This window comes from Solea solea, chromosome 10 (assembly GCF_958295425.1).
Source record: "Solea solea chromosome 10, fSolSol10.1, whole genome shotgun sequence".
Classification (NCBI taxonomy): domain Eukaryota; kingdom Metazoa; phylum Chordata; class Actinopteri; order Pleuronectiformes; family Soleidae; genus Solea; species Solea solea.
Window position 1 is genome coordinate 29,696,503 of NC_081143.1, and position 13,483 is coordinate 29,709,985.

General features: G+C 40.7%; 1 protein-coding gene across 1 annotated transcript; it reads right to left on the reverse strand.

Annotated features, from left to right (window-relative positions):
• Window positions 1-288: 288 nt before the first annotated feature.
• LOC131466629 (neuronal membrane glycoprotein M6-a-like) lies at window positions 289-13,039 on the reverse strand. Its single transcript, XM_058640015.1, has 7 exons — window positions 12,884-13,039; window positions 6,865-7,057; window positions 6,402-6,558; window positions 6,175-6,328; window positions 5,065-5,141; window positions 4,667-4,732; window positions 289-3,932 (listed from the first exon to the last, which is right to left on the reverse strand). The coding sequence occupies exons 1-7, from the start codon at window positions 12,918-12,920 to the stop codon at window positions 3,780-3,782; spliced, it is 837 nt and encodes a 278-aa protein (XP_058495998.1). The 5' UTR covers window positions 12,921-13,039; the 3' UTR covers window positions 289-3,779.
• Window positions 13,040-13,483: the final 444 nt, after the last annotated feature.

The window sequence follows — 13,483 nt, forward strand, 5'->3', positions numbered from 1 at the left end:
TCTCGTTTGGCTCTCGTTTACGTTGTTTCAGCTCTCGTTTACGTTGTTCCCGCTCTTGTTTATGTTGTTTCAGCTCTTGTTTCTGCTGTGCCCGTTCTCGTTTATGTTGTTGGTTGTTTATGTTATAAGTGTAGGAGAAGATGTTGACCCAAAATACCCCCAGCAGCAGCAACATGAAAACAAATGTGAGAGATCGCGGACTCAGCAACATTGTCATGTGAGCGGAGCCTAAAATAAAGACATCCAGTGTGAGGACATAGAGGACATGAGCAGTAAAATGTGGGCTGATTCATTACACCACATCTGCAAATGGGCTTTATTAGCATAAACAATGATGAACAAATGATTCGCAGTCAGAGATTCATGCACTTGAAAGAGGAAATTTTTTGTTTGTTTTTAACGTCTTGATTTTGTTTGTTTTTTAACTGCTACGATAATAAACTGCTGTGGTGGTAAACAACTGAGCGAGCAAGCTATCTTAGCAACACCATTAGCAAGAGGCAGAGAAAAAAAATCATAAATATTTTTCTGTTTTCTTTTTGTTTTAATTGTCAAATAATGACCATTAAATGCATAACCATGCCACACACAACAACTAAATTCACTGGCTTTTTTTTTGAAGGTTTTTTCTTTTGTATACCTTGTATAAGATTATCTTCATTATTATGAATTCATTCACTTTCATCTTTGTTATTTCTTCAGATTATAACCAATGTTAGACTATACACAAAGAGAGAGGGAGAGGGGGACAGACAGAGAGAGAGGGAAAGAGAGTGAGAGGGAGAGAGAGAGAGGGAGAGGGGGACAGACAGAGAGAGAGAGAGAGAGCTCACAATGGTCAGTCAGTGCCACAAAAACATATTTTTTCTTTGATCTGAGATTAAAAACACTGATAAAAAGACATCCACTGATCTGTTGTCAGGCAATTAAATGACAGATTACTGTTACTGTAAAAATACTGACGTTTCCTGAACCGCAAGTCTGGACCACGCCCACTCTTCCTTGACAACAACAATAATAAGAATGCACCACTCTGTCATTTCTTTCTTTTGTTATTTTGTGTCAAATTCAGCTGCATTTACAAAACACATGCATTTCTGCCGTTTGTGATTTTAATCTCAGAATTCCGACTTCAATCTCAGAATTCCAACCCTCCGAATTCCTATTTTATCTCAGAAATCCAACTTTAATAACAAAATTCCATCTCCAACTTTAATATAAGAATTCTGACTACCCCTCTGTCTTAATTTCAACTTTAATTTCAGAATTCCCACATTAATCTTGGAATTTTTACTTCAATCTCTGAATTTAGATTTTTCTTCTTTGAATTATGACTTTAATCTTGGAATTTTGAGTGTAGTCTGAGAATTTAATCACATAATACTGATTTCTCTACTAGAATTCTGACTTTTCCTACATTAATGTCTTGGAATTCTGAATTAAAAAAAATCTCAGAATTCTCACTTTAATCTCCTAATCCTCTTCTGTAAATACACAGTTTGTGTGAGTATATGTGTAAATGCAGCTTTCATAGGAAGTAGAATTCTGGGAAATTTTGGACTTTGGTGGCCTCGTCCAGTCTCACTGACGCCGCTCACCTCCAGTTTTCACATAAATGAATCATATCTTTATACAGTTTGAGTTAATGCAGGTACAGTGCTTTATACTGTGCACGCGCACACACACACACACAAGTTTAAGAAGAAAAATTCGCATTTCATTTTTTTCCTCAAATGATTTTACATTTAAAAAGTTTCAAAGTTGAAAACAATTTCAGTGAAAAGTAATTATGGCTCAGTGGGGTGATGTGTGTGTGTGTGCGTGTGTGTACGTGTGTGTGTGTGTATGTGGGTGTGTGCTGGTAGTCTCATTAAATCAAACCCGTTATCTTCATCATCTTCATCTTCTCTACTGGCCGATAGAGAATCACGTCGACAACCACGACGTCATACATACGATCATCGTGTTCTTATTGTCAACAAAACAGTTAAAGTTTAAAACAGTTTAAATTAATCCGAACAGAATGCTGGTGACACACAAGTTTTTATGAATCCAAATTCACGTTTTAAGATAAAAAGAAAATTTTCTGCATTCGAAAATAATAATAATGATAATTTATTTATAATTATAATGTTGTTTTCTCAGATTTCCCACTTTAATCTCAGAATTTTGATTTAAATCTATGAATTAAATCTCAGAATTCTGACCGCAATCTCAGAATTCTGACTTTTTTCGCTCAGAATTCCCACTTTAATCTCAGAATTCCGACTTCTTTCTGCAACTGAAAGCATAACAAGGCATTCATTTTGTTTCGTTTATATCATGTGTTCCTCTGAGCGTGTCTATGGGCGGTAGCTGACTTTTTCGTCACGTTAGCGTCTTAATTACGTTATCTTTTTCGTTTTCTTGTACTACTTTTGTCTTTTCGCGCCTTTTTTGTCAGAAATTAGAAGTTTGTTAATTCAACATCTGTTTCAAACGTGAAGTAACGCGATAACGTGAGAAACACTGTTAGCTTATTAGCTGTAGCATCACTGGCTGTCTAAAAAAACACAAACTCCAAAGGAATCAAACTCTTCACAGCTGCATTCTAACGGTGAACCCCCCGCAGTGTGGGTCACGTCAGTAAAGATACATTTTAGCGCCTGTAACGTTTGGTCACATTATCGGGCTGAAACATGTGTGTGTGTGTGTGTGCAGAAATGCTGAATTATTACATGACGATGTAAAAGAGATAGAAACCCTGCCCCCACCCACAAACCCCTCCCCCCAACAACACCTGGTCTCTGTTTAAAATATTTCCCCGATGTTAAAATCACACGTTGACAACACTGATATAAAAAACATGTGAAAAATCAAGAGAAATCGTGAAAAAAATAAAAAGTCGTATGAGAAAAAGACGACGCATTAAAAAGACATTGTGCTGTTGCGATGTGCTGGTTCACGTTTATATAAAGAGGGGTGATGGGCGACACAAATAAACCCCGTTTTTTCACTTTTAAAATGGCGACAAATCTGTTATGACGTCATTCGTAAATGTTCACATTTTCATATTTAAAAAAAAAATTGTGAAGAACAACAGGTGAAACTGAAGAAGAAGATGAGGGGGAGGGGCCAGAGGGAAAATAGGAAGGGGCAAAAAAATGAGCAAAGCTACCCATGTTTGTACCAACAGGTACAACGTTTCCTCTGCTGAAACCATGACTTGTCATAAAGTGGCGAAAAACGACACAACACGGCATCATGACACAGCACCGCACGACAGCGCCACCTACAGTACACGACCATTCAGCCACATCTAAGTGTGTGTGTGTGTGTGTGTGTCTGCTGTAGATCATCCTGACATTTTATGGGAAATATCGTGATAATGTTTGTCGTCATTTATCTTTTTTGCGACGTCACATTTTTGTCTTTCAAAAAAATTATTTTGTTTCTCGTCTTGTGTTTTTTTTTCAAAAACAATGTTTCTTGTCTTTTAGTTTTAGATTGTTGTTGTTTTTTTTTTTTAAAGGTCCAGTACGCAAACATTTAGCTTTACAAGATGCAAAAAAATAGATTTGACGTAAATCGGACGTAGATTTGACAAAGACTGTGATTCTGCAGCCGCTCTAACTGTTGCATTCAAGGACCGTCGTAGATTCTGGTCCTGATGAATTCTGAAAATATGCTACGATAATATTTTTATTTGAAAACTCTTTTTTTTTTAGCTTTTTTTACGTTAAAGTGTTGACACTGATCTACAGCAGACACGTTGAGGACGTGTTTGTGTGTGTGTGTGTTTATGTGTATGCGTTGAGTCGTTCTTTGGAGCGTGTCGAGTGGATGTCATGCAGCTCCTGCTCCTCCTTGGACTTGATGTCCTCATACTTCTGCATCCGGCTGGCGTCCTTCAGGTAGCCCCAGTTGGCAGCCAGAGCCATCAGGAAGTGGACCTGGGAGGGGGAGAAGTCAAGATACACATTTTAAATCTCTACAAAATTAGTCTAAATGTACCTTTATTTACAGTAAGAACTGGTAAAAAGACTGTAAACACTGTAAATGTCTCTCTGTCGTCTCTCACACAGATCCAACTCAGTGTCAGATTTCACTACCAGGCCACACCCCCTCACTCCTCCTCCTATATATACATATATATATTGTAGAACTTTCTAGCAGGCAAAGCTATCATTCTATTTATCTGTTTATTGTTGTAATTGGTATCAAACACTGTTGCTTTTAAAGTGCCTTTAAGATGCATTGTCAAAGCCCTTTTTTGTTATATATTACCTTTGTGCGTGCTTTTAAAGCAATCTATCATTAGAACCTGTACGACTTGTCGGTTTTACAACCTAACAGACTGCTGTCTAACTAACTAACTACTTACTGTCTAACTAACTAACTTCTAACGGACTGCTGTCTAACTACTAACTGACTGCTGTCTAACTGCTGTTTAACTGCTGTCTAGCTACCGCTAACTGTGTATGTGGAATAAAGCTTCAGAAAGACAGTCGAGTTGTACCCGCCACACTTGTTCTGGTTACCCTTTCCAGAAGGGAGCATTGAGCTGAAAGGATCAGACAGTAAATATATATATATGTATATATATATATATATATATATATACATACATATACACATATGTATACACATGTGTATATACAGTATATGTGTGTGTGAATGTTCTCACCATGGCGATGACAGCAGCTCCTGCTCCTGCCAGAGCACAAACAAACAGATGGAAGGTCATGTCCAGCTGTAACACACACACGCGCACACACACACACACACGCACACACACACACAGAGTTATTATAAAAGTTTTGATGTAAATCACAAATAAATTTCATCTGGAGAAATTTACAAAACTCATCCTCATCTTCCTCCTCATCTTCCTCCTCTTTATCCTCCTCCTCCTTATCCTCCTCTTCCTACTCTTTATCTGCATCTTCCCCCTCTTTATCTGCATCGTCCTGTTTATCATCTTCCTCCTCCTCTTTATCCTCCTCTTTATCCTCATCTTCCTCCTCCTCTTTATCCGCATCTTCCTCTTCATCCTCCTCTTTATCCCCCTCTTCCTCCTCTTACCTCGTTGGAGTCACACATCTTCAAGAACTTCTCAGATCCTGCACACACTTTCTTCTCCTCAGAGATGGTAACTGCTCCTTCACAGAGAACACAGAGAGAAACATCTTCATCATCACCATCTTCACCATAACCATCATCATCACCTTCATCATCATCATCTTCTTCAACTCCATTATCTTCATCATCATCTTCACCATCACCATCATCATTATCCTCATCATCACTGTTAAAATCAGCTTCTTGTCAACCACAGGTTTTTAAATAAAGTTCATAAGATCAAACTGTCCTTAAAGCAGTGGAGTCGCCCCCTGGTGGAGATTCTTAAAATCTCACATTTCAGACATCTTTTTCTTCAAAATAATTTTTTTTTTAACTGTCAGATCTAGTTGCAGTTTTCTAGTTTGGACAGCAGAGGGCAGTGCTGTGACACACACAACTCAGATGGTCACATGACTGTATCTCCTCCTGAGCACATGGCTCGCTGTGGGAACTCAACCTGTGATTTGGCTGAAACTGTGAGCACACACAGGTTTTTCCATCTGCCAGTTTACACCTGACCGTCTTCTTTCACCTCACTCTGTCAACATGTTTAAAATAAACAATAATGTGGTTATTGCAGCATCACAATTTTATATGTAGTTTCAGGGTCTTGCTTTATGGAGGCTGCCATTTTGTGTCGTCATGTTTATACAAGTGCAACAGACATTGATTTATCCCATTGATTTATGTTACATACAAACGGCTCAAGTACAGGGAAACGGAGGTTTGTAAACCACTCACTCTCCCACACCAAACCGCATAGAGAAAATCAATGTTTTTAACATCTCACACAGGAGTAGTTGAATCACTGTTGCCTCTATCACAAAGTTCAAATGTCTTATTTTGTCACTTCAGTGTTTGGAATCATTTGTTTCGATTTAACTAAGTGACACAAAGTGACCACACGAGGCAGCAGAGGACCAGCAGCTCCTGTGTCCCCTTGAGCTAACATCACTGATTTTCTCTATGGGGTTTGGTGTAGGAGAGTGAGTGGTTTCCTGTTGGTGAAGTCTGTACACGTGTGTATCAGGTGACGCAACAGTGGTTCCATGTGAACTGACGGTCACGTACCAAACTGACGCAGGTCCAGGCAGAACTTCCCTCCTTCCACCAGGCTGCTGTTCTGACACATGGACCAGACGTTGAAGTACATGAAGACGGGCAGACTGGTGAACGCCGTCACTCCCAACCACACCAGGAAGAACAGGTAGGCCAGGAACATGAGCTGCACACACACACACATTTAAATGTTATATCACTTCACAGGTGAGTTTCAGGGCTTTAAGTTTCTGTCTTACAAATGCAGTGAGGCAGCGTCCACAGGCGGTGATCTTAAACTCTCCGTACAGATCTCTGATGGCTCCAGTGGTGAAGAAACCTTCAACCAACAGCAACACTCCAAACACGAAGAAGCCAGCAGCCAGACCATAGATGAGGTACTGCAGGATGTCAATGCTGTGGACACAATGAGGAATCACTCTCTAACTGATGAACACATGAAAACATCTATTTTTTAAGTTTGACAGTAAACATGATTTATATCATTTTAATAAAACAAGAGAGTGTGTAAGGGTGAATAATGTGCTCACTCACATGGTGAACACGTCCAGTAATCAGTGTGTGACAGGGTGAATAATGTGCTCACTCACATGGTGAACACGTCCAGTGATCAGTGTGTGACAGGATGAATAATGTGCTCACTCTCATGGTGAACACGTCCAGTGATCAGTGTGTGACAGGGTGAATAATGTGCTCACTCACATGGTGAACACATCCAGTGATCCTTCAGGAGCTTTGATGACGTCAAAATAGTTGTAGAGGATGCTGACGGTGCCACTTAAAGCCTCATGGCCACACCCGCAGAACAAGGCCACGCCCATGTAGAGGAGGACGGTGGCGATGAGCGACGCCCAGGGTAAACTGCCCACACATCGCTCACAGCACTCCTTACAACCTACACACACACAGAGACACACACACAGTCTGATGTAAATAATCTGAGAGAAGTTTGTCAGTCAGTCATCATCACCATCTACCGCTTTATCCTTCACCAGAAGTAGAAGGGGGTGCTGGACAGTTCGCCAGTCCATCGCAGGGCAACACACAGATAGAGACAATCAACCATTTACTCTCACACTCACTCCTATGGTTAGTGTCCAATTTACCCACATTACATGTTTTTGGACTGTGGGAGGAAGCCGGAGAACCCGGAGAGAACGCACGCACACACGGGGAGAACATGCAAACTCCATGCAGAAAGGCCCTTGTTCCAACCGGGGCTCGAACCCTGGTCTTCTCGCTGCAAGGCAAGAGTGCTAAGCACTACACCACCATGTGGCCTGAGTGAAGTTTGTGTTTACTGGGAAAGATCGCAGTCACAGGGAAAGATCGCAGTCACAGGGAAAGATCACAATCACACAAAAACAACAACTGAAAACTTTGATAAAAAAGCTTTCTGTCACGTTTAAACCTGAAGTTTCTCTGTAAGATCCACTGCCTCCATCACTAAGTTCAAATGTATGATTTTGTCACTTCAGTATTAGAAATTCTTCGTTCAGATTGACCTCAGTGACACAAAGTGACCACACGAGGCAGCAGAGGACCAGCAGTTCCTGTGTCCCCGCAGCTAAAATCACTGATTTTCTCTATGGGCTTTGGTGTGGGCAAGTGAGTGGTTTACAAACTTCAGTTTTCCATTGGAAAAGTCTGTCTAACAATGAGATAAAGATATGATCATGTGACATAGATTAGGAATGCACCAATCCACTTTTTTTCACTTCCGATTTGATCCCGATACCTAAATTTGGATATCTGCCGATACTATTCCGATATGGATGCTCTGTTTGCATTAATATTATTATCATCATTATTGTTGATTTTATATAAGGCTGTAATAAACTCCTTTATACAGGCAAGTATGATATGTACGAACATATGTCCCAAGAGGACTTACTTGAGGTAAGTATAAGGTCAGAAAAGGAAGTCATAAAAACAGGAAATCCTGTTGACAGGAAAAATCCCATCCTGACAACGAATATGCAACTGCCAGGGTTTCAAATTGAAAGGTATGAATCAATCAACATCTGGTTTTGGTTTAGCAGGGTTTCATTTTCAGTTTAAAACTTAGCCAGCATTAATAAAAAAGTATGCCTCGCCTGTCCTTGTATGTCCCCAGCACTATTTATGATCAACACTTTTGTCCTCATCACTTTTTAACAATTTATCATTAATGAGAAAAAATTTTTTTGGGGCAGGAGACGGAGCGGCGCTGCAAGTACACGCCCACATCCCCGGCAAGCGGCGAGGTCTGGGTTAGGGGTAAGGGTTAGTGTAAAGCAGACGGCCGCCTGCCACCTTCACCCTGAGCTTTTCCAAGTCGACCTAGAGCCAGTCGTGGCACCCCACTGGCAGTTTTTTGTGTATGTGTATGTGTTATTTTTCATTTAATAGTCCCTAATAGTAGTGTGTAGGTGACAGCTGGGATTACACAGTTGCGGAGCTGATTTTCCTGGTGAACTCCTGGTCAATGCTCGTCAGTTCTCGCCTGACTAGCATTGACCAGGACAACCACAAGTCCACAACAAGTCAAATCTTAGTCCTAAACTTAATTCACAAATGAGGTTCTGCCTCGTGAGGACCGGGTTTGTGTGTGTGTGTGTGTGTGTGTGTGTAGCAGCTGTTAGCTGTTAAGTCGTAGCTGTGATGATTTATTAAATAGAGTCATCTGTAAAATGGAACCTTCTTCTTCTTCCTACCGAGCTCATGTCAGCCATTTTAGTTCCTCTGTTCCCGTGACAACACTGAAAGTGTACGTCAATCTTTTTTCTTACGTTGTTCGTCATGACAACCAGACTCTGTGTTATCGCAACACATAAGAGTGATATATGTGTGTGTGTGTGTGTGTGACTGTAGAACACTGGCAGGAGCCCCTGCTGTTGCCATGACAACACTACAGGCAAAGTGGGTCAGCAGCCTCCTGCCACACCCCAGTTGGCATGGCAACAATACTGGTCAATTAAACCTGAGCAGCATGATGACTCACACACACACACACACACACACACCTTTTTTCAGGGTTAAGACCTGGTTCTAGGGTTTAAGGCTCTATGAGGTGTCCTGACTAATATATACTAACAGGTTTGTGTGTGTGTGTGTGTGTGTGTGTGTGTGTTATAATCCTCATCAAAGACCTGGTAAAATGTGGGACAGCAGGTTCATGTAGGGAAATATTATATTATTAATGAGGCCATAGCATGGTCCTATCTCACTTATATCTGAGGTATGGCGGTGTACTTGCAAACATGAAATTGCTACAAACGAGCCAATGTAAATGGCTCATTTGTGCTCAAATAAAACAAAAACAAAAACCTGAATGTAAACAGAAGATTTCAAGAATTGGTAAAATATTGTAACAAATACACCTTTAGATTATACACAGATAAAACTGAATTGAAATGTTTTTATTGTGTTATATTTTTAATTTACTTTATATTGGACACTTAATCTATTTGAGTTGTTTAATTGTACATCTTATTTTCTGACCTGACCTATGACCTTTTAATGTTGGTAACATGTTACATTTTATAATCTCTTTCACACAAAAAACCCCATAAACATTAAATCATAAATGTGGCTCAAAATCACACCCGCAGAACACGGACTGTCTTGTGATTGGCCAGTTACCTGGAAGTGACGTCATTGGCACGTCAGCTCTCAGACCCACGGCTTCCCCTCTGGAAAGGCGGATGCACCACTAGCAATTATCAAAAACATTGAGTAATGCTATAATCCCTTACGTATTTGACCCGGAGTCTGACCCAGAGTCAGAGGACCCTGTGACAAGTGAAAGACTGCTGCAGGAGCCTGGAGCTTCGATAGCGCTGTGGTTACCGAGATGATAAACACACATGCAAATGAAACACGAGCATAGCGTCTCATTTAGCGTGTAGCTTAGCCTGTAGCCGGCTATCGCTAATGCTAAATGACAGAACAAGTGTAACCCGGGTGAAGAAACCCTTTATTATTGTTATTATCCCCTTTTGTGATGCCGTGCGTCATTACGTTGCATCGCTACGTCATTAGGTCGCGCCACTACGTAATGACGTCGCACCTTACCGCCGTACCACTGAAACATAACTCCGTTGGGGCTTGCTGCCGGAAGCAGTGAGAGGAGCATGTCAGGGGAAATGTTTGCTGCAGGAGCCGACTACCGGAGCCGCTGATCGTCCGATTCGGAGAGCTAGGCTGATTGAATCACGGAATTGGCCAGGTTGATGGGGAGCTAGAGGTATAGACAACTTTGAAGATCGTTCGAAAGATCAACTGAACCTCCACTGCTCTGTTCGGGCTGGTAGGAGGCTCCTCTTTCTGCCCTTGCAATCCATTAACAGCCCACATATACATTACATACAGTACATTCACCCCTCAATACAGACTTTTTCCCTAAATTTAGTTACTGTCAAAATGTATATATGGTATGAACTGTACATATTGTGTTGTGTATGAATGGCCATTTGTGTTTTTTGTTGTTAAATATTTTCATGGTTATGGCTCACAATTATATAGTGTCACCAAAACTAAACTGCGCTCTGTCTTCCTCTCCACTCCTGTCAGACTTAGGCTTCTGAACCTAGCCCAAACTTAGTCTTTTGAACCTATAACATATCTAAATAATAGCTATCTGTTGAGCTAACTGTGCTTTACTAGGGTAGCGTACATGTTACACAAGCACACAAAGACAGTTTTACGGTTTGTAAGAATTGTAATATACGTATTGTTGGCACTGATCCTTCCTTTAGGTGAAGTTTGGTGCTGTGTCCTGCTTTATATTGCTACTTTCAACCGTAGAAGAAGAAGAAGAAGAACTACTCTTGTTGTAGCTGCTGAGTATATCGGTTGTATGGAGTTCAGCAGCTACAACAAGAGTAGTTCTTCTTCTTCTACGGCTGAAAGGATGTTCCGGGACTCTAGTGCCCGGACTAGGAGGCGTTGCTGTTTAGAGGAGTTGTGAAATTTGCCGTTGAGGTTAGCGGAAGTCCGGTTCCGCTTCGTAGAGCTCAGGAAAACAATCAAACCTGCGCTCTCAGCAGTGGCTGAACTGGTTGTTATGGACTTTTAGGGCTTCATAAACAAGGTAATGACGCAGATACATACAAACACAGTGTTAATTGGCCTCTTTAATAGATTATAAAGGAGGACCACGTTAAAGTTTCACAGGTAGAGAAGAAACAAACAACATTTCCCATGATCCTTCAATGCTTCACTGCTTTGTTATGGGACAAGTCTCTCTGTGTCTGTGTCACTGTGTGTCTCTCTGTCTCTGTGTGTCTGTGTCTGTCTCTGTGTCTCTGTGTGTGCGTGTGTGTGTCTGTGTCTCTACAGTATCTCAGTTTGTCTCAAAGTGATTTATTATCGACGGCTTCTTTCTGCATTAAGTTACTTTCTATTAGTGGTTAGAAAAATGAAAATTTGAAAAATTTAAATTTGTTTCTAAACTGAACGGCTGTTAAATCTGACTTTTGTGTTGCTTCTGTAAAAAGTTATTTTTATCTTTTTATGAATTGTTTTTATGTCAAAGAAAAATGGCCTCTTCTTTAAACCCAGGCCACGCTCCCTTTGAAAAAGGTGTAAAATAAATGATTTTTCTCTGATTTATTTATTTATTAAGAAAAAGTCCTCTGATTGGCTCAAATCCATTTCCTTTCACTGGAAAAAAAATAATTCCCAACAGCGTTACCATGGAGACGATCGACGATCATCAAAATTAAAACCACATTCAAATCACTAATGTGCATGTGTGCACGTCTGCATGTGTGCGTGATTGTGTGTGTGTGTGCAGGTGTGCGTGTGCATCTGCGTGTGTGTGAAAAAATCATCATCAGCTGTTACTTTTTTATTTATTTCACACTAAAGAAACGAGGACACGCCCATTTTTACTATTGACGACAAATGCGATAAAATCATTGTTTAAATTAAACTCAGAAAAAAAGACAAACAGCAACAAAAATTGAGGGAGGGAGAGAGAGAGGGTGAGGGAGGGAGAGAGAGGGAGGGATGAGTGAAAGTAGATGTTAGAGGAAAGAAGTGGAGACAGAAGGACGGATGAAAAGAAGACGAAGAAAGAGTGGTTTGAAAATCAGAAATGAAAAGGATAACCCTAACCAGGTCTGCAGAGGGAGTGAAAAAATGGAGGGAAAGAGAGTGCCAGGAGATGAGATGAGAGGAGAGGAGTGGAGAGAAGGAGAGGAGAGGAGAGGAGAGGAGAAGAGGTTCAGACAATTGTGAAGCATCAACAATGGAGGCAAACAAAGAAAATCTCAGCAGTGAATCAATCACTGCTGAGATTTTCTTTCTGTTTTCACTTCAATGCTTTGATTTTTTTTTTAAATCTTCAACCCCCCACCACACACACACACACACACACACCCTCCCCCCTGCCACTCCCACCTCCATCCATCCTTGCATCCGTCTGTCGTCTATCTGTTCATCCAGCCTCCAAAACAACACCGTGTCTGCCAACAGCTCCTCATCCTTTCATCCTCACCCTCTGCCCAAACATAATGCTTTCATTCTCCTGCACACACACACACAAACCACAGCTCCTACAAAATAAAATTCTATTCTATTTTTCCTCACACATTAAATAAGAAACACAGACACACCCATACACACACGGGGGTGATGTTGAACAGTAAATTGCAGATTATAATAAAAAAAACCAAAGGTGTGTGTATGTGATGATGAAGGGATTAAAATGAAGGAAAGAATGTTATTTTCTGACCTTTCTGGCTCTGAGACTCGTCCATGTTTTCCTCCATGTCGACACAAACTCTCCCTTTGTCTCGTGTGAAGCTGTTTAAAGCCGTGTGTTAGCGCTCAGCACTGTGTGTGTGTGTGTGTGTGTGGGAGGCTCTGCCTGTGTGTGTGAGAGTGTGTGTGTGTAAGTGTGTGTGTGTGTGTTTTCCCTCCCTGCAGATGATGATGATGATGATGGAGGTGCAGGGAAGTCCCTGCTTATCTTCTCTTTCTTCCATCATCTTCTCTCAGATCTGTCTTTAGCTTTAGCATTAGCTAAAATCACACATCTTTAATTAAATGATGCATTTTTATACAATAAAAAAAGAAAAAAACAGAAGCTTTTTGTTTTTAAACCCAGGACTTTTACTTATATTAGTTTAAACATTCCATATATGCCAAATAGTGAGCTGTTCTTTAAAATCAGCATCAAACTGACCAAATACTGAACTGTTCTATACATCCACCAAGAGACAGTCTGCCAAATAATGAACTTCACATTACATGTCAATTAGCAGACGCTTTTATCCAAAGCGACTTACAATGGATCAAGTACAATTAGCCAGGGGTGGAATCGAACTTGCGA